The 22,478-nt window shown below is 44.7% G+C and overlaps 1 protein-coding gene across 1 annotated transcript; it reads left to right on the plus strand.

Moving 5' to 3' along the window:
- Positions 1-915: 915 nt before the first annotated feature.
- LOC121182507 (kelch-like protein 25) lies at positions 916-22,160 on the plus strand. The gene is made up of 12 exons (XM_041039060.1): positions 916-1,021; positions 5,804-6,031; positions 6,156-6,261; positions 6,414-6,659; positions 7,943-8,032; positions 8,515-8,678; positions 9,925-10,072; positions 11,339-11,535; positions 11,928-12,033; positions 16,395-16,538; positions 16,717-17,129; positions 20,364-22,160. The coding sequence occupies exons 2-11, from the start codon at positions 5,850-5,852 to the stop codon at positions 17,101-17,103; spliced, it is 1,770 nt and encodes a 589-aa protein (XP_040894994.1). The 5' UTR covers positions 916-1,021; positions 5,804-5,849; the 3' UTR covers positions 17,104-17,129; positions 20,364-22,160.
- Positions 22,161-22,478: the final 318 nt, after the last annotated feature.

Below are 22,478 nucleotides of genomic sequence, written 5' to 3' on the forward strand. Positions count from 1 at the left end.
ATAGTCCCTCGAAACCTCAACAGCTCTTGGAGGCCAGCCCTTCACATTAGCACTAGATGGCATTCAATGTACCTCAGGAATTAGGTATATAAACATAAATATAGCTGCATGCAGCTACTTCTGTATTGAAAGGAACATTCCATTCATCAACCACTCCACCTTACAGCCCACTGCACCCCACGCATGGTCAAAAAACCCCGAGCTATTCAAGAAAAAAATCTTGATTTTGGCCATTGCACACTTTTTTGGTGGCCAAACAAAGATGGAGCTGGTATCAGTTTATTGCCAGCTTGTTTCACTTCTTTCAAATATTTACACCATCCTTTAAAGTTGAACAGGCCTTCCAGTTATTATTATTATTATTATTATTATTATTATTATTATTGTACCGCAGATCATGTGGAATTGCGCCTCCTCTTGTCCTTGCTGCAAAATGCATATCAAATATTGACAAAACAGCTTAAATAGCTGTTGTTTGGCATTTTAGCAAAAGAATTACCCCTTACTGTGTTATAGACTGTCACAGATCTTTGCTTCTCAGGTCTCACTTGATGATTACTGTTTTCTTAAATGATGTAATGACAAGTCCCGTAATAATAATAATCATAATAATAATAATCATAATCATAATAATAAGTGTTTTGAAATTGCATTAAAAAAATTTACGTCGACGGAATTCATTGGTACCGACTTTAGTTTTTGCCATGAAATCAAACACGATCATTGGTCTAAGTAAGTGTCAGTCACGTTCAGCAAACCGGTTAAAGTCCCGCCTATTCTCGCTTCTATTGGTTGAAAGGCCCGAGCCGCCTCAGCCTTTCAAGGACGATTGGTTAGATGGACGTCTGTCATCATCAACTCAAACGCCATTGGCTGTTACTACCTGTGCCGTTTTCAGGGTTTTCTTGTGAAGGCAGTGAGCTGGGCAGCGACGGCCAGGTGGACCGTAGTTATTGTCACAGAAATGTGATGTAGTCTGTTCGTTCTCTGGATTTAACTTCACAACCAGGCGCATTACAGCGTGAGTACAACATCCTGTTCCTGTTTGTTTTTGTCTCGAGGACGGTGGGACGCATCTTAACACGTGTGTCCAAATATACTCTGTTATCCGAGACACGGTTCATGGACTCCGCGGCTCATCACAGACAGTTTTTACTCTTTCATTACTGAGTGAAGTGTCTGTGGGGTGGATGTGTCCACAGCGCGTGCGGGTTGCAGTCCGCGGGGACGGGTCCGTGGAGGTATTTCAGTATGGCTGTCAGTAACAGTGAAGTTCGGTGACAGCAGCAGCTAGCTCAGTCCCGTTCACCGTCGGTAGTTAGAGCTCAACTTGTTTGTTTGAAACACGGACTCATTTCTCGGACACAGCGGGTGTTCGCTGACCGACAGTTAGTCACACACTCATCCGTTCCTCTCTGACGAGAACCCGCCGGAACTGCGGGGTGACCGGAGTCCAGGCAAGTTTCAGTGATTAGCCTGAGAGCTAACTGCTGCTCGCTGCTTCCCTGTGGCCGAGGGTCTGTTAGCGGTCTGCCCCGACGTGCTCAGTCCAACCCTGGTCTCTGTAAAATGAAACCCGTGGAAGCTGCCGAATCACCGACTCCATCCACGGTTTGCTGACATGCAGAGCAGGCCACCTTTGATTTTAGCTCGGCTCGTTTTTCTAACGTTGTTCTCTCATTAATGCGACAACGCTGCTCTGCTCTATTGTTAACGATTTTTAAAATCAAGTATTCGAACAATAGCGCAACTATTTCACCAGCTGATTAACAGTTTAAGTCATTTTATAAGTTTATATGCAGAACAGTCGTTGGCACTATGCTCCCTAATGTGAGAACTTTTGTCTGACAGTGCTGTAGAAAACATATTTTGAGGTTTTGGACCAAATGATTTATCAGTTCATGGTGAAAATTTTCGGCAGATATATCGATTTTAAAAATCAGTTGTTTCGGTCCTGTTGCATTTACATACATGCAGATGATATCAGCAGACCATGTATGGCTATCCACATTGGAAGTGTCCTCCTGTCCTCATGTCCTCCTCAGTATCAGGGTGTTTACAGAGCTCACCATGTCTGCACACTGGAAACTCACAAATGAGCTGTCAGCGAGTTAAACAAACGGTTGTTGTAGCAGTAGAATGTGTGTTTGTGTTTGTGTTTGTACAACAAAGTGATTCTCTGGGCTTTAGTTCATCAGCTGTTTCTCACCAGAATGTCCGTCCATACATCCTGGTTTGTGATGTTCACTGGACCTGAGGACATACTTCCACAAAGAACCAAGTGTGGAGGAGCAGTGAATGATTGAGAGCTTGAAAATGTCATAACTTCTGAATCTGTAGCTTCAGTGTGTTTAATTCTACCTCTGTCATAATCACGTGTATTTCATTAAAGAAGCAAAGCAAAATAGAAAGGGTGATAATATCAGAGCAGAGGACACAGAAAGAACTGACATGAAGGAAACTCTGAGTGCACACACACTGGATTGGTTTTGGATTTCACTTAGTTGCAGGTTGAAGAAATGTGCTTTGAAAGCTTAACCCAGATAACCCAGAAAAATAGACTTTAGGTTGTACTGTATGGCGTGATGTTGATGTACAGTCAGATACAGGTATCCTGACGTAAACTTATTTTAGAAGATTAATGTACAAATGACAAGCAGCTCTGAAAATGAAGGACTCTTCCAAATGATAGTTTTGTTTTAAACAAGCATCAGGGATACAGTGAACAAGATTTGACTGTTCTTATATATCATAACGATATATTCATCAGTGTGCAGGTGAGGATATTTGTGAAACACAGCCAGGTGAAGTTGGAGCTGACTCCCAGTCTGGCTCTGTGACGGGTGTGTTAGAGGACAGTGTTCAGGACAGTGATGCCTTTGGGGCAGCAGCTGTTCTGAGTCTGCTTGTGTTGGATATTAACTCAGCTGGATTTGGTCTTCAGAAAGCTTTGGTTTGCTGAGGCTCTGGGTGTTGGGCACTGATGGTTTAAGAGCTCAGTCTCTCAGACAAGACTGACTGCATGAAGCAGAATCTCTGTCAGATGCTGGTGAACTCCGGCTGTCCAGGACATGGACAGGGTGACGACTTTAGATCACTGTGCTTGGTGCTGGACTGTCCAGCTTTGGTCTGTTACACGTGTAAGTAAAGTGTATAATCCACATTGTCTCTGTCCATTTCTGTAAGTGGAACAGTGATACTGTGTTTTCATCAAATCAGCATGAAAGCAGGCGAACGGGAACATTTACTGGGTTAAAGCTTCTGTTTGTTTATGTACTGAATTATGTTTTTTATTATTTAATTAATTGATTGTTTATAAATTGGCAAAGTTCCCTTAGCACGCCAATAGCTGGTTTCTAATAGCTCGTTTTGTCTGAACAAAAAGCGTCTGTCTCCGCGTCCTGTTTCTTCATGTTGTCCCACACTGACTCCATGATGATGAGGTCAGAATCATTCAGTGGCCACACAATCATCATCACCCGTGTCAGACAGAACAGAAATGACAAGCACATACAACCGACTCACACAATACCACAGGTAAAATATACATCAGACATGTAAGTGCAGGTTATTTCCTGATCTGGTTCAGTGACCTTATGGCAGAAGGAATGAAGCTGTTGTTTAGTCTTTGAGAACTAGCAGGCATGGACCTGTAGCGCCTCCCAGAGGGCAGCAGGGTGAACAGGTGATGAGCAGGATGAGTGGGGTCAGAGGTGATTTTTATTACGTGTTGTTATCCGTCTGTGGTAAAGTCTGTCTATGGACGGGAGGGGGAGAGCCGTGATTTTACCAGATTTGTTGATTATGCGCTGTAGTTTTTCGTGTGAGTGAGTGAGAGTCCAGGTCTCCGTACCAGACTGTTAGTGAAGAAGTGAGTATACTAAACCACTGTGTTGCAGGACTCCTTGTTCTTCTCGCCTCTGAAGACAGTTCTTTATGACTCTGGCTCAGTGTTCGGGCTCGTTGTCCTGCTGCAGAGTGAATGTGGAACGGATCAGACGCCTCCCTGATGGGGCCGATGATCTAAAAGAATCTGAACATCTAAATTAAATTGGTAGTTTTGCAGGTTCAGTGCTTCCCCTGCTGGAGCATAGGGGAATTAAACCACAGTATGTTGGCTGCAGTTTAATAATGCTATAATAATAATAATAACAATGCTGTCCATGTTTGCCTTGGATCATTCAGGACAGCTGCAGCTCATCAGTGCAGTAGGCTGCATGTTTGGTCTCGTGTTGGTCTCTAGCAGCAGAGTGTTGTACATCATGACAAGTGCATAATGAGCTGCTCACTCAGTCAGCAGTCTCAGATACGTGGTCACTGAAGTTGTGCATTTGTCGTAGAAGTCAGCTGAGCGAGCTGTGGTTGTCATTAGCAGAAGGTGTAGCTGTTTATCCAGAGCAGCAGCAGCTTTTCCTTCAGACTCTGGATTTATCGCTTCACTTTTTAATGTTTTAAAAGGACAAAGTCATTTCAGCAGGTACTTGTACAGGATACGATAGAGACTGTAAAGAGCGCACAAAGTTCATTGGCGAGAGGCTTAAACTTTACTCAGTCACGCATGCACACACGTGCACACGCATGCACACACGTGCACACTCACAGCACAGAGACTGTCCTGTCGTGCAGTAGCACAGCTCACCAGTGGAATATCAACCGAGCAGCTGAATGGACAGAGCGGAGTCCTTGGAAAGAAATGGGTAGTCAGTAGGCCTGAGCTTGTTTAACCACAGCTAGCATAGCTACACTGCTATACTTGTTGCCTAGTGACTTTCTATCTATAGATCAGTGTACATGCAGCTTTAGCTTCCTGTACTGCAGCTCCGTTTGGTCCAGATTTAGCTCAGAAAGCATATCAGCTTTCCAAAGCTCTGTTTTATGAAAGAAAGTTACACACACACACACACACAAACACACACACAAACACACACACACACACACACACATACACACACACACACACACACACACACAAACAATGGCTTTCCAGTGTCCGCTCTGTGCTTCATTCTGTCATTCCCCAGCTCTGTCTGACAGCTGATCTTACACCTCACCTTCAGTGACTAACTCAATAAATTGCCCGTCCTTTCTGTTTTTAAGGGTGGATTTAATGCGACATATAAATCAACCTCAGATCTAAAATGTTAGCAGTGCCATACTCAGCCGGGGATTGTGTACCCGCATTATTTTATATATATAAACACATATTTTTTTTTTACAAATCAAAAACTACAAGTGTGTGTTATTTCAACACACTGTTGCCTCTCACTGGCTGAGTGAATGACTGTGCCGTGCCTGCAGTGTGTGCATACTGTACGATCAGTTAAGTTCAATGATGCAGAACGTTACTGGGAACAAACAGCATTTAGCAGCCATTAAATTTAGGTTTGGAGACATTTGTCTCAACAGATAACAAAATCCTGTAACAACAGATAACAGCTGATGTGTAGTTCCATCCGTCTCTAATAATTAAAGATGATTGTGTTCTCCCAACACGGCCAGAAGCTCCTCTGGTCTCCAGAAAGAAAAAGAATCTCATAATTCTGTCTCCTCTGAGTTTTAGTCTCGACGGTGTCTCTCACAGAGGGCTGCAGGACGGCCTTTAGTCTAAGAGCTCACTTTCTTCTGTTGCTTTTGTGTCATAGTGGGATTATGGCCTCTCATTTCCACGGTTTGAGTATGCAAGTTAATCTGGTGTGATTACTGACCACATCTGAAGTCATACCTGAGTTCACGTATACATAATAGAAGCTGCTGATCAAACAATGTGACTCATTTTCCTTTTCTCGTCCTTGTCGTTGAACAGTAGCAGAGATTGTTGGGACTCCCTGGAGGCGCCAGGCGAAGCCACCATGTCAGTGACTGTTCATGAGAATCGTAAATCCCGCACCAGCACGGGCTCCATGAACATCTCACTGTTCCACAAGCCTTCGCATCCTGACAGTGTACTGACTCACCTGAACACCATGAGGAAACAGTGCATGTTCACTGATGTCACTCTGTGGGCTGGGGATCGCTCCTTCCCATGCCACAGGTAAGGTCAACAGACAGCCTCCGAAACAACACAACACAGGGAGACAACTACTAACTTTATTAGAGACATGTTTTTACATGTCTGAGACATTTACAGAGACGTCTTTGCTGTCTGTGTCTTGCAGAGCCGTCTTGGCAGCGTGCAGCCGTTATTTTGAGGCCATGTTCAGCGGAGGCTTGCGAGAAAGTCTGGACAGTGACGTCAATTTCAGAGACAGTATACACCCTGAGGTACAGCCTCTGCTAACAGAAGTGCTTCTGACGAATGCTGTAACGTTGAGTTAGGGCAGAATGTTGGATGAATGCATTTCCAGATACAGAAGCCTGAGAATGAGACATTATCTCGCACTGTTGTACATGATCTTATTTCTCCGCCCTCCCAGGTCTTGGAGCTTCTCCTCGACTTTGCCTATTCTTCTCGAGTCATCATAAACGAGGAGAACGCTGAGTCGTTGTTAGAGGCAGGCGACATGTTGCAGTTTCATGACATCCGGGACGCAGCCGCAGAGTTTTTAGAAAAAAACCTGCATTCCTCCAACTGCCTGGGGATGATGCTGCTTTCCGACGCCCATCAATGTAAACGACTGTACGAGCTGTCGTGGAGGATGTGTCTGTTGCACTATGAGACAGTAAAGATGACCTCTGTTCTTTTTTCAACCACATAAATGTACAAAAGATTTACAAATGTTTGCTGACTGGGCTAATTCATGACAAAAAGCAGAACAGAACCACGTTTTTCAGTCCAGTCAGTTTTATTTATGTAGAACCGAATCATAACAGAAGTCTGTTCAAGGCACAGAGCAAGTTTAGACGGTAGCTTGTTGGAGGCAGATGCAGTTTCTTTCACCAACTCAGCAGTTTTATAGACTGGTTTCTGAGGGATGTGAGGTGAGATGATCAAACAGTGAGTGACAGTGAGTCAACCATCACAGCAGAGTGTGATCGACTAACTAAAACACCTCCTACAGCCTCATGCAGAGTCATGACACCACATCTGAGATGGCCTTTTTATTAACTAAGTGTGTTCCTGGGGGTGACCTTCCATATCATACAGCACATCAGCTGCACTGCGACAGCTGCTATACGAAACTCAAACCCTTCAAAAGTAAATAAAGTTCACTTTTTGAGCACAGAGTAAACTACAGGTGCAGCAGCACAGGTACTAACTTCATGTGACATGGCTTGGTCCATAAAGCTCACCAGTGCACTCTTCTAAAGACAGTGTCCTCTCTGTCCTGCTGTTGTTACAGACACGCCTGAACTAACCACAGACACTCAGCTGTTTTACTGTTATTACAGACACGTGAACTAACCACAGACACGTGGCAGTCCCACTGTTACTACACTAACTAACCACAAACACTCGCCACTGCTGGTTACTTACCATTACTGCCCTGGCGTGTGTGTGGATGTGAAAGCCTGGGGGGTTCCTGCTGAGGAGCTGTCCATTATTCAAAGCTTTTATTGTCGTCATATTAATATGATGAAATTTACAAACACCACTAATTCACTTTCTGGTTTTTGTTGGATGCAGCAGCTCTAATCCTCAGCTGTTTCTTTCAGCAGTATATGAACTTATTCATCCCATTAACCATGATCTGTAAACCACGTGGGAACAGGAAACTACGGCACAGAACAGGTCTTTGTTACTGTTGAGCTCAATCACAAGACAAACTCAAGTTCCAGGTGCTCCCTCAGTCTTCAGCTCACCTGAAATATAAATGTACTGTAGATATTTCACTAGACTCAAAATAATATAATATTACTTTGGTCTAAACCTGCTTTAACCTTCTGTTATGATTTGTCTATGTATAAATAAAATGAACTTTACTAGATGATCCATGTGTAGTCAGTGTTAAACCTTACAGCTTTATTGTACAGTAACAAATCTAACTGTCTGTCTGCTCTTTAGGTTAGAGAGTCAGAGGATTTCTACAGTCTGTCCAAAGATAAACTGCTGGAGCTGATTCTTAGTGATGAGCTGGAGATAGAAGATGAACAGGTCAGTAACCCTCTCCTTCCTTTCTCCCCCAATGTCTTTGTCCTGTTTCCATCCCTCCTTTTATTTAATGAAGTTGCCAAAGCTAAAGCTTCCTCACTGACCATCCCACACTGCAGATACAGTTCTGTTATTTTAACTGTTTACAAAAACATATTCATGATACAGTTATATGATCAATATGGGCTTAAAGTGCCGACTCAGCTGTAATTTGAGAGTATTCACGTCCAAATTGGACAAAGGCTTTAGGAATTACAGCTCTTAAATATGTAGCCTGTATGTGTGGGCCTAACTGTAGGTTCAGCAATTTATGTGCCCTGTTTTTGTTCCTAACAATCTCCAATTATTCACCAACTGTAACTGAAAACGAGCAGGAATTCATGTTCCATCCATTGTAACAAAGAGCAGGGTGATACAACCCGTAACCACATCATCTAAATGCTTCTTTTAATTTGCTGTGTGATTATAAATGTAATTGTTGGCAGGTTGTGTTTAACTCTGTGATGCGGTGGGTTCGATACGACTTGGAGGGCAGGCGGCATCATCTACCAGAGCTGCTGAGAGGGATCAGGCTGGCTCTGCTGCCATCCGAGTGTCTGCTGGAGGCTGTGGCCTGTGAAGAGCTGGTCATGGCTGACAAGAGGAGCAGGTGGGTAGTCTCACACACACACACACACACACACACGGTATTTGATGTACTCTTTATTAGGTGTGTGTGTGTGTGTGTGTACCCAAATACACCATAAACATATTGCACCATTTAAAAAAACAGCTGCTGAATTCCTCAGCTTCTCTTTTACTGAGAAACTCCTCGCAGCACCTTCAGTTTTTCTTTAACCCGTTTCACATGTAGTCTTTCACCGGGGCTAATTCTGTCGCCACCTCGCGGAGAGGACGTTGATTCGGTGGGATGAGGCTTCAGCCGGTTGTCTTTAGCCCACGCAGCCTCCTCTGGATGGAAGCGCGACGTGTGAGCCCTCATCCATCCGTTTTCTATACCGCTTGATCCGTCAGGGTCGCGGCGGAGCTGGAGCCTATCCCCGCTGACTACGGGCGAGAGGCGGGGTTCACACAAAGACACGCAAACACAGATAACCGAGAACATGCAGACTCCGCCCTGAGGAGCTCAGAGCGGGGATCGAACCTGCGGCCCTCATGTTGCTAGCATTACCACAGTACTTTAGCTTAGTGCAGACACCGTTCGTCCCGTGGACGTGTTTAAAACTCCTGCCATGGAAACCACAGCGCACCCACACCCTCGCTGTTAGCCCAGATGGAGCTGATGGATCGGTGGTTGGTGGTTAATGGTTTTTCTTCGTCCGTGTCACGCGCCTCTCGTCTCGCTAGCATAGTTAGCTCACTCGCTGGTTCTGTTACAGGGTGTTTTGTTAGGACTGTTACTCATCAGCTCCGCCCTGCGGTTACACCCTGTATGACAGCCAGTAACTGGAGACTCACGCTGGGTAGTACAAAATAAAAAAAATCGATCTTTGGAAATTTAATAATTGACTCGTAATCGTCCATAATACAATCGCGATTAATCAAGAATCGATTTTTTTCACCACCCCTCGATGCTATCATGTCAACATGGACCAGAATCTCTGTTACTTGTTTGGCTGATGCTAGAGGAGATGTTCGCAGTGCTGCAGCAGCGCAGTAATACCAGGGTGTAGGGAAGTTTCAGGTTGGATGGGGAGTATTAGGATTGATTGGATTCATTAGGTTGGATAAATGCTGTTGAATGTGTGTTTTCATGTTTTGTGTCCTCTGTTTTGTTTGGTTGTTTTTGTTTTGCTGATGGTTGCTGCTGATGGAGAATGAGGCCAAGCCTTTTAGAAGGACATTGAACAAACATGTGTTCATCTCCTGGAACATGCTTTAACTCTCCTCTGCAGGTCAATCGTAGAAGAGGCCATGCAGTGTAAGAAGAAAATCCTTCAGAATGACGGGGTAGTGACTAGTCCTTGTGCTCGACCTCGTAAGGCAGGACATACACTGCTTATTCTGGGAGGCCAGACCTTCATGTGTGACAAGATATACCAGGTAAAAGACAGACACAGTCCTTTATATTTGGAAAATGCAAAGTTCTTTCATATGTGACAAGAAACTCCATGCGATGTGTGAAGTGCAAGGTGTGCTGAATGACATTACAGATGTTGTCCCTTTATGCTGCTCCCAAAAGCAAAAACTATAGAAATGAATGAATAAATAATCAAGTCATGAATAAACCTATTTTTGTGGTGGAGTGTGGAGAATGAATTCAGCAGTCTCTCAGCCTGAGGAAGGAAACTGTTCCGACGTCTGGTGGTACAGCAGCAAATACTTATTGCTTGCCAGGCGGCAGCAGGGTGAACAGTGTGAATCACCTGCTGCGGAGCGTCCTGCTGCGGAGCGTCCCTGTCCTGGGCCGTGCACATCCCATGTCAGTTTTCTGTTGCTCCTCTGTGAGGAGTGACAATGTGTGGATCAATGTGTGGATCATTAGCTGGCCACGGCCATTTCCGCCAATAATTGTTTTAGCAAAGCTGTGAAATATCCAAAACCTGCTCTTACAAACTCCTCTGAGGCTGTGAAGTCTTGGACGTACCATCTATGCACTCTCATGATCACAAGTTATTCAAAAGGTTTTTATACTGCTTGTGCTCATACACAGGAAGTGATGCTGTATCTTTACGTGGATCTGCCCTCTCATCATGTAACTTGGGCCTGTAGTTTGCCATGCCACACAGAGGTTCTGTACAAAGTTCGGCCATATTGGCCACTGGGTGGGGCTTTTACACAGAGTTTTTAAAATATGCACATTTTCGAACTCATCTGAAGTTAAAGTCAGTTCTAAATAATAATTGCACATAGCATCTAATTACTCTTGTGACTGTCAGATGGCTCACCCTAAGATTTGGTGTCAGGGTTTACCCCAGGCTATGTTAGCAGCACTTTCATAAGCACTGCACTGGAATACCCCTCAGAAACATCCCAAATTTGGTGGAATGTTTACTAATTTCTGCTGTTCTCTGGACCTGGCACTTGCATCACGCCTGTGAGCCTGCATGTCCGACTGCACCGCCTCGATGGGCCGCTGGATCTGAACTGCACAGGGCACTTGGACCCAGTCAGTACCCTTCTGCAGGTCTAGCTACAGTTGATCTGTCTGATCTTGCTTTGCTGCTGCTCTTCACTTGAAGCAACAGGAACTAACACACTGAAACAGGTTGCTGCAGCTCCAGGAAAGACTTCAGTGTGTCTGTTTACTTGCTTTAACTCATATTCCACTGATAAATTAAATAATCCCTGCGGTGCTTCTGTTTGTAGGTTGACCATAAGGCCAAGGAGATAATACCTAAGGCAGACCTCCCAAGCCCCAGGAAAGAGTTCAGTGCCTGTGCCATTGGCTGTAAGGTTTACGTGACAGGAGGAAGAGGATCAGAGAACGGAGTGTCTAAAGACGTCTGGATCTATGACACTGTCCATGAAGAATGGTCTAAAGGAGCACCCATGCTAATAGCCAGGTGGGATAGTACACATCCATGTAGAGTGGTATACGCTCATGTAGCTAAAGTATGTGAAACATACTAACATCAGCTTAGTGGTGTGGCTTATTGTCTAAAGTACACACACACTCACACACACACACTCACACACACACTCACACACACACTCACACACACACACACACACACACACTCACACACACACTCACACACACACTCACACACACACTCACACACTCTCACACACACTCACACACACACACACACACACACACTCACACACACACTCACACACACACTCACACACACACTCACACACTCTCACACACACACACTCACACACACACACTCTCACACACACACACTCACACACACATAAAGTATGATTTTGTGTGTGACCTCCTCTCCAGGTTTGGCCATGGTTCTGCTGAGTTGGAGAACAGTCTGTATGTTGTTGGAGGTCATACAGCCATAGCTGGAGTATTTCCTGCCTCTCCATCTGTCTCCCTGAAACAGGTCAGGAACACAGCAGAGACACATCAGAGACACAGCAGAGACACAGCAGAGACACAGCAGAGACACATCAGGGACACAGCAGAGACACAGCAGGGACACAGCAGAGACACAGCAGAGACACATCAGGGACACAGCAGAGACACAGCAGGAACACAGCAGAGACACATCAGGGACACAGCAGAGACACATCAGGGACACAGCAGGGACACAGCAGGAACACAGCAGGGACACAGCAGAGACACAGCAGAGACACAGCAGAGACACAGCAGGGACACAGCAGGAACACAGCAGAGACACATCAGGGACACAGCAGAGACACATCAGGGACACAGCAGGGACACAGCAGAGACACATCAGGGACACATCAGAGACACAGCAGAGACACAGCAGAGACACAGCAGAGACACAGCAGGGACACAGCAGGAACACAGCAGAGACACATCAGGGACACAGCAGGGACACAGCAGGAACACAGCAGAGACACAGCAGAGACACAGCAGGGACACAACTTCTTCATGAGAAAAGTTGAATCAGTTTCAGTTCAGAAATGTTAAAATCTAATAATGTGAACACGTAGAATAATTCATACACTGACTCAGCTTCACATCTTTGCACTGTGTATGTTTGGTTTAACACTGAGCGCTGACTCTAAGTGTGTGACTGTGTGTTACTGTGTGTGACTGTGTGTGACTGTGTGTTACTGTGTGTGACTGTGTGTGACTGTGTGTTACTGTGTGTTACTGTGTGACTGTGTGTGACTGTGTGTGACTGTGTGTTACTGTGTGTGACTGTGTGACTGTGTGTGACTGTGTGTTACTGTGTGTTACTGTGTGTTACTGTGTGTGACTGTGTGTGACTGTGTGTGACTGTGTGACTGTGTGTTACTGTGTGTGACTGTGTGACTGTGTGTTACTGTGTGTTACTGTGTGTTAATGTGTGTGACTGTGTGTTACTGTGTGTGACTGTGTGTGACTGTGTGTGACTGTGTGTGACTGTGTTACTGTGTGTTACTGTGTGTTACTGTGTTACTGTGTGTTACTGTGTGTTACTGTGTGTTACTGTGTGTTAATGTGTGTTACTGTGTGTTAATGTGTGTGACTGTGTGTTACTGTGTGTGACTGTGTGTGACTGTGTGTGACTGTGTGACTGTGTGTTACTGTGTGTGACTGTGTTACTGTGTGTTACTGTGTGTTACTGTGTGTTAATGTGTGTTAATGTGTGTTACTGTGTGTTAATGTGTGTGACTGTGTGTTACTGTGTGTGACTGTGTGTGACTGTGTGTGACTGTGTGACTGTGTGTTACTGTGTGTTACTGTGTGTTAATGTGTGTTACTGTGTGTTAATGTGTGTTACTGTGTGTGACTGTGTGTGACTGTGTGTGACTGTGTGTGACTGTGTGTGACTGTGTGTTACTGTGTGTTACTGTGTTACTGTGTGTTACTGTGTGTTAATGTGTGTTACTGTGTGTGACTGTGTGTTACTGTGTGTTAATGTGTGTGACTGTGTGTGACTGTGTGTGACTGTGTGTTACTGTGTGTGACTGTGTGTGACTGTGTGTTACTGTGTGTTAATGTGTGTTACTGTGTGTGACTGTGTGTTACTGTGTGTTAATGTGTGTTACTGTGTGTTACTGTGTGTGACTGTGTTACTGTGTGACTGTGTGTGACTGTGTGTTACTGTGTTACTGTGTGTTACTGTGTGTTAATGTGTGTTACTGTGTGTGACTGTGTGTTACTGTGTGTTAATGTGTGTGACTGTGTGTGACTGTGTGTGACTGTGTGTGAATGTGTGTTACTGTGTGTGACTGTGTGACTGTGTGTGACTGTGTGTTAATGTGTGTTAATGTGTGTTACTGTGTGTGACTGTGTGTTACTGTGTGTGACTGTGTGTGAATGTGTGTTACTGTGTGTGACTGTGTGTGACTGTGTTACTGTGTGTTACTGTGTGTGACTGTGTGTTATTGTGTGTGACTGTGTGTGACTGTGTGTGACTGTGTGTGACTGTGTGTTACTGTGTGTTACTGTGTGTTACTGTGTGTGACTGTGTGTGACTGTGTGTTAATGTGTGTGACTGTGTGTTATTGTGTGTTAATGTGTGTTACTGTGTGTTACTCTGTGTGACTGTGTGTGACTGTGTGTTACTCTGTGTTACTGTGTGTGACTGTGTGACTGTGTGTTATTGTGTGTGACTGTGTGTTATTGTGTGTTAATGTGTGTGACTGTGTGTGACTGTGTGTTACTGTGTGTGACTGTGTGTTATTGTGTGTGACTGTGTTATTGTGTGTTAATGTGTGTGACTGTGTGTTATTGTGTGTGACTGTGTTATTGTGTGTTAATGTGTGTGACTGTGTGTTACTGTGTGTTACTGTGTGTTACTGTGTGTGACTGTGTGTTAATGTGTGTGACTGTGTGTTATTGTGTGTTACTGTGTGTTACTGTGTGTTACTCTGTGTGACTGTGTGTGACTGTGTGTGACTGTGTGTGACTGTGTGTGACTGTGTGTTATTGTGTGTGACTGTGTGTGACTGTGTGTTACTGTGTGTGACTGTGTGTGACTGTGTGTTACTCTGTGTGACTGTGTGTTACTGTGTGTGACTGTGTGTGACTGTGTGTTACTGTGTGTGACTGTGTGTGACTGTGTGTTACTGTGTGTGACTGTGTGTGACTGTGTGTGACTGTGTGTTACTCTGTGTGACTGTGTGTTAATGTGTGTGACTGTGTGTTACTGTGTGTGACTGTGTGTGACTGTGTGTGACTGTGTGTGACTGTGTGTGACTGTGTTACTGTGTGTTACTGTGTGTTACTGTGTTACTGTGTGTTACTGTGTGTTACTGTGTGTTAATGTGTGTTACTGTGTGTTAATGTGTGTGACTGTGTGTTACTGTGTGTGACTGTGTGTGACTGTGTGTGACTGTGTGACTGTGTGTTACTGTGTGTGACTGTGTTACTGTGTGTTACTGTGTGTTAATGTGTGTTAATGTGTGTTACTGTGTGTTAATGTGTGTGACTGTGTGTTACTGTGTGTGACTGTGTGTGACTGTGTGTGACTGTGTGACTGTGTTACTGTGTGTGACTGTGTTACTGTGTGTTAATGTGTGTTACTGTGTGTTAATGTGTGTTACTGTGTGTGACTGTGTGTGACTGTGTGTTAATGTGTGTTACTGTGTGTGACTGTGTGTTACTGTGTGTTAATGTGTGTGACTGTGTGTGACTGTGTGTGACTGTGTGTTACTGTGTGTGACTGTGTGTTACTGTGTGTTAATGTGTGTTACTGTGTGTGACTGTGTGTTACTGTGTGTTAATGTGTGTTACTGTGTGTTACTGTGTGTGACTGTGTTACTGTGTGACTGTGTGTGACTGTGTGTTACTGTGTTACTGTGTGTTACTGTGTGTTAATGTGTGTTACTGTGTGTGACTGTGTGTTACTGTGTGTTAATGTGTGTGACTGTGTGTGACTGTGTGTGAATGTGTGTTACTGTGTGTGACTGTGTGACTGTGTGTGACTGTGTGTTAATGTGTGTTAATGTGTGTTACTGTGTGTGACTGTGTGTTACTGTGTGTGACTGTGTGTGAATGTGTGTTACTGTGTGTGACTGTGTGTGACTGTGTTACTGTGTGTTACTGTGTGTGACTGTGTGTTATTGTGTGTGACTGTGTGTGACTGTGTGTTACTGTGTGTTACTGTGTGTTACTGTGTGTGACTGTGTGTGACTGTGTGTTAATGTGTGTGACTGTGTGTTATTGTGTGTTAATGTGTGTTACTGTGTGTTACTCTGTGTGACTGTGTGTGACTGTGTGTTACTCTGTGTTACTGTGTGTGACTGTGTGACTGTGTGTTATTGTGTGTGACTGTGTGTTATTGTGTGTTAATGTGTGTGACTGTGTGTGACTGTGTGTTACTGTGTGTGACTGTGTGTTATTGTGTGTGACTGTGTTATTGTGTGTTAATGTGTGTGACTGTGTGTTATTGTGTGTGACTGTGTTATTGTGTGTTAATGTGTGTGACTGTGTGTTACTGTGTGTTACTGTGTGTTACTGTGTGTGACTGTGTGTTAATGTGTGTGACTGTGTGTTATTGTGTGTTACTGTGTGTTACTGTGTGTTACTGTGTGTGACTGTGTGTGACTGTGTGTGACTGTGTGTTACTCTGTGTTACTGTGTGTGACTGTGTGTGACTGTGTGTTATTGTGTGTGACTGTGTGTGACTGTGTGTTACTGTGTGTGACTGTGTGTGACTGTGTGTTACTCTGTGTGACTGTGTGTTACTTTGTGTGACTCTGTGTTACTGTGTGTGACTCTGTGTGACTGTGTTACTCTGTGTTACTGTGTGTGACTGTGTGTTACTGTGTGACGTGTTGCCAGGTTGAGCGGTATGACCCTCTCAGTAATAAATGGACCATGATGGCTCCTCTGAGAGACGGCGTCAGTAATGCAGCTGTGGTCAGTGCCAAACTCAAACTCTTTGTTTTTGGGGGAACTACCATTCACAGAGACAAGGCCTCCAAGGTTGGTGCTTCTCTATTTACCTTTCTTACAACTCTATTCTATTCTATTCTATTCTATTCTATTCTCACAAGGCTCGTTTCAGTCCTTGGTTGTCTGACGTCTTCCTGCCTTCAGATGACCACAGTCTGTGCTCGAACACGGTCTAAGCTGTCTAACGTCCTGTGGCTTCTGTGTTTAGGTCCAGTGCTATGACCCTGTGGGGAACCGCTGGAATATTGCAGCTGAATGCCCCCAGCCGTGGCGCTACACAGCGGCTGCCGTCTTAGGGAGCCAGATCTTCATCATGGGTGGCGACACTGAATTCACCGCTGCCTCTGCTTATCGCTTTGACTGTGAGACCAATCAGTGGACTCGAGTGGGCGATATGACGTCCAAACGGATGAGCTGTCACGCCGTGGCCTCAGGAAACAAGCTGTATGTGGTCGGAGGGTATTTTGGGACGCAGAGGTGTAAAACACTGGACTGCTACGACCCCACGTCAGACAGTTGGAACTCCATCACCACTGTGCCTTATTCATTAATCCCCACTGCCTTTGTCAGCACCTGGAAACACCTGCCTGCCTAACAAGGAGACGCTGCCAGTAATTCCAGGTACATTGTGAATGACTTACACTAACAGAGTAATGGGTGGTTGAGCCTGTGAACAGCACAAAGTGTGTGAATGAACACTGTGTTAATTCTTGTTTTTGCAGTCTGTGTCTGTTGGCGTCACCTGGTCAGTGTGCAGTCTGTGCTGCTTTATGCAGAGTGCAGCAACGACAGCATCAACATCAGCAGACTAAAACCAAACCGTAGGATTGGGATCTGGTTGAGAACCTGGCTCGTGCTTGTGTGTGTGTTTTGATGATACACACAGGGTTGGCAGTGGACGATGTTGATTTACTGTATAATACGAAATGTTGGCGTATGCAGTGATGGCTTTGATAGGAATAGGAGCACATTGTCTGCATATAGGCTGATTTTATGTTTTATGCCTGTGAGGTTTTGGCCTCTTGCTGCTGCTAACGCTTCTATAAAGAATGCTGGGAGTGGGAGTGGGAGTGGGAGTGGGCGTCCTTGTCCCTCTGGAGAGTGTAAACATTTGTGAGATTATCTTGTTAGTCATAATTACTGCATCATCAATAGCTGAGCTTGGGGACAGAGTGGAGGAATGAGATGGTGGACTGAGGGGAGAGTGGACGTTACAGGAGCTTATTGTCTCTTGAGGTACAAATTGTTGTTACGAGACAGGACTGTGATTTCTTCACATGCTAAAGCTTTTACCCATTTTCCCTTTAAACGAGGCCCTGACTCTTTCCTTTAGCTGCTTAATGAGTAAAATTCAAAGTGGGTGTGACTGGACATTTACTTTGTCACTGTACTGGTTGGTTCTTTTGGTTGTGCAGAATAATATTTAACAATAGCACACTGTGCTGTGTTTCCATGATCAGACAGTGAAACTCTGAAGAGCCTGTGTTACAGTTGGTGTGTTAAACCCAGGGTGAGTTCAGGAGACAGAGAGCAGCCTGCAGTGAAGTGAAGCAGTGAAGCAGCTTTCTTCCTCAGATTGTTGTCTCTGTCCTGTCTCTGTCCTCTGTAAGTGCCGGGAGAACCTGTGCAGTGGGACCTCAGCATATAAATAACCTCCATCCATATCCACCCGGCGCTGCGTCCTGTTCCACATCGCACACCCCCACCCCTTCAAAAATTCATGTTCTGAAAGTGGATTCCCAAAGCAGCCTCCTCCTCCAACATCCATCTTCTCCTTCTTTCAGCTTTTCTCACATTCGTTCAGCTCTTGTGTCGACTCACTGTCTGTCTAAGTCTTTTCCTAACTCCACTTTGTTGTTGTATTTCCTGACATTGTCGTGTTTTAGCTGTGACTTGGTGCTTAGTGCTGGATCATACTGGAGGTTCGTACCACACCCCCAGCACTCAGATCACAGCCACCTCTCCCACAGGTCTCCACTGAACTGAGGGGAGTGTTTGCCTCACGTTTATTTTTTTAGTAATCAGATTTGAATAAATAGCAGAAATGAGAGCGTGCAGCACAGATGTGTTCAGCCATGCCTCGGGCTTTGGATTTTTTTTACAGATATTACAGTTTAATTTGCCATATTGTTTTTTTAAGCTTCTGTTCAATGTGTGGTAGATTTAAAACATGATGGAGCATTACACAAGACATACCATCAAAATACTAGCTGCTCCACATTCCAATACAAGGATGAGAACCTGAAGATATTACATGTTTTTAATTATTAATAAACATAGAATAATTAAATATAGATGATCACAAAAGCTGTGACTGTGTTAAGTTACATAAATCATTAGTCACAAGAAATTTCAGCTGCACAGCAAACAGACACAGTTACATTCTGTGGGTGGAGACATCGAATGTAAACAAGTACAAAGTCAAAGAGCTTCACTGACCTGTGGAGTCAAAGCTTCTCTTCTCCACGTGCAGTCAGTAAAACATGATCTCTGGGACTTTGAACCTCAGAGCGGCGTTTCAGCACTTTCATGCTCGGAGAAGTTTTTTTTGTCAGAAGTTACATAATGTGCTAAAAGTCGGATTTATCACACAGTTGGGTTCATGTTGTCCACTCTGCACATCAGTGCTGCCGTACTTCAGCTCGTCTCACGTACACACATGATCGATGGTGATGTGTCGGCGTGATTACCCAGTTTACCTGGCCCTGGGTATTTACAACACGTTTTACAGAGACCAAAGAAGAAAAAGCAGGAGTCATGACTCAGCTTGTTTCTGTTTTGTGGGACAAAATCATGAAATGTTATTTTTTTAAAACATTTGTTTATTGATTTTGATAAACTGTAATAAAAAAGAACATGAGACTGCAAGTGTCAGTGGAAGTAATGTGGAGCTGAAATGTCTGCAGGTGCTGAAGAGATGATCATTAATATTGAAATCTATCAGATATATGATACCCCGGGACCCCGGGACCCTGGGACCCTGGGACCCCGGGACCCCGGGACCCCGGGACCCTGGGACCCTGGGACCCCGGGACCCCGGGACCCCAGGAAAGTGGACACTGCCCTGAGCCAGTTTAGGACCCAGTGAGTGTTGTGCTCTGTCCGTCAGTGCTTTACCTGAGAAGTGGTCAGCACTCAGCAATGATAGCTTGTTGTGTGTTTGTAGTCTCCTCTGTATTGTGTGTCTTCCGTGTCCTTGCAGAGTATTTTGAATGGCAGTCACAGTGGCCGACATCATGGTGAATTCAGTTTGTCTCCAAGCTGCTGAGCTCGTCTCACTTAGCCACCGAACCATTGATGATTCAGTGTCTCGAGGTGTTAGCTTCTAAACCTGTGTGTGTGTGTGTGTGTGTGTGTGTGTGTGTGTGTGTGTGTGTGTGTGTGTGTGTGTGTGTGTGTGTGTGTGTGTGTGTGTGTGTGTGTGTGTAAAGATATGTTTCTAATGGAAGTGATGACCTACAGAAGGAAGCAGGCTGTGTCCTGTAGCATCTTGTAGTGCTGCTGCCATTGTACCTGCATTTCCTCTTCATTATTTTGAGTTTCCTGTGATAAGGATAGTGAAACATATAGTGAAACATATTTTGGATCATTATTCTGCACGTATAGAGCAGGATGTGCTCAGAGCCAGCGAGGGGACAGTCTCTGGAGTCTTGTCTTTGCTGTACACACCTGTGTGCTCCGACCTGTCTGAAAGTGAAAGTTCCACTTGGCGTCTCTTCCCTGCCGTTCCTCCAGATGGTTCTATTTTAAAGATGGTTTTTCTTTGTCATTCTTCATAATGTGTAACCCTCTCTGTTATTTGAGCACTTTATGTTATAGCTCTACAGCGTTCTCACCTTTGTCTCTGTCCCGCAGTGAGGACTGCTGAGGGAGGACGTCTGGCCGGAGGAGAATCCCTGAGTCTCTGACTCAGTCCTGAGTCCTCAGTCCTGAACAGGTCTCACCACACAGAGAAGATCTGGATTTCTCTGAATATCATGCTTCCTGGAAAATGTGATTCTTCTCAACAGACAGTTGATGAACTGGATGGAGTGATCATACAAACCTATGCCATGGTTTTTAATGTCTTAGTCCTGACATCCTCTGCTAAACCATTCCAGTGTAAACAGAACCTGCAGGTGCTGCCGTGTGAACTTTCACTTTCCCTCAAAAATACCAAAAATAGCAGACGACTGACGTGAAAGTGGGACCAGACATTCCTCTGAGCCTGAGTCCAGGCTGACTCTGTTTACTACTACTGCTGCTGGACATGAGGGGAGCGACTGTGAACGGAAGCTGCTGTGGATTTTACATGAGGTGAAACATTCACTCAGACAATATTTGTCTCGTTAATGTTTGATAGGAAGCATTTTTTAGTTTAGAGTTTTTAACAGTTTTTAACTTGGGGCTGAACAGATGTTCTCAGCGTTGCACGGGACATTCTCACTCATCATCAGAGGAACAAACAAAAATCATAAACATGAATTCAAGAAATGATCCATTAGCAGTCAGAGCAGTCCCAGCTGAACCAGTCAGAGCAGTCCCAGCTGAACCAGTCAGAGCAGTCCCTCTGACTGGTTCAGCTGGGAGTCTACACAGGGTGGAATCACTCTCATTATGATGGTAACAGCTGTTCAGTGATCCAAAGATCCAGACTGTTGAGGCATTTGAAACATGGAACAACACAAACTTACTTTTGGAAGTTACAGTGGCGTCTTAAAGTCTTCCCACACACGAGGAAGTGGTCTCAGACATTTGTACCTCCTAATGGATGAAACTCTGTGGTAAACCCAGGATGGTTCTGAACTCTAAACTCTGCTGTTACCATACGATGACAGGCCACCTGGTTCCTCTGACATGAGAGCACGGTGTCAGTGTCAGCACAGTATTTCAAATTAAAGTCGTCCTTTTGCTGATGAGCCTGGATCCTGTGAAGGTCAGCTCGTGTCAGGAACATTTGAAATGACAGTATTTACTTCTTGTGTTTTTCCCTTTGTGCCACAGTGTCACAGGACCTTTGTGATAGTATTAGGAAACAGACTGAGGAGCACGATCTGTGATTTCATTATGCCCCATGTGACAGTTTAACACTTCAAGCTGCATGCGTACCCGTGATGATGCCACATCCATCATAGAAAGTCTTTTATTTCAGAACACGCGTGTGGTTTTTAGCACAGGTGTGAGAAGCACAGAGCAGCCGTGTGTGTGTCCTGCAGAAACCGCCACTGCTCAGCAACCATCCTCACGTTTTCTCTCTAACACCTGTGCACCTGAACTTTATCACTACATCCATCAGCAGTGGACTGTGCCATAGGTGAGGAAGTATCTTCTCCATGCAGGAGATAACACCAGCTGTCACCGTGCTGCAGGTGGATTCAGAAGGTTTCTGCAGGACATGAATGCATCATGACTTTGTATTGTCTTTACAGTAATGTACAGTATTTGCTGGTGTTTTAAGTCTTTTGCACTTGTCCCCCTTGTCCAGCTGTTTCACAGCTGCCGTGAGGTGGATTGTGGATTGACCTCTGCACAGAGGTGAAATGTTCCCAACTCTTCAGCTGTTTTGTAGAATTTGAAGACGTGAGAAGGAAGGTGGTTCTGAAATAATTTAGAAAAGCTACAGGAGTTTCTTTGAAATGTTAGATACTGTGTGTTTGTAGTGGGGAAAATAAACTGGTTTACTTTTTAAACTCCATTGTGCTCCTATGTCCTACTACTCTTTCAACACATCCGATGTCAGACAAGAAAAAACAGTTTGTGTGAGAACAGTAAAGAATATTTCAGCAGATGAGAAGATTCTGCTCCACCATGAGAGGAAAACAAGCAGCAGCCATGCAGGAGTCTGTCACTGCTCTCAGGTTCATTTGTTTAATGGCTCAGTCCAGTGTGATCACATCCACACAGCCAGTGAAACACTTCACTGCCTGCAGGACGTTTTAATGTCCCATCCAACATGTTAGCAGGCAGATCAAGCTCCTTCCATGGCATGAG

Source organism: Toxotes jaculatrix, chromosome 5 (genome assembly GCF_017976425.1).
Source record: "Toxotes jaculatrix isolate fToxJac2 chromosome 5, fToxJac2.pri, whole genome shotgun sequence".
In the NCBI taxonomy this organism is placed as follows: Eukaryota; Metazoa; Chordata; class Actinopteri; family Toxotidae; genus Toxotes; species Toxotes jaculatrix.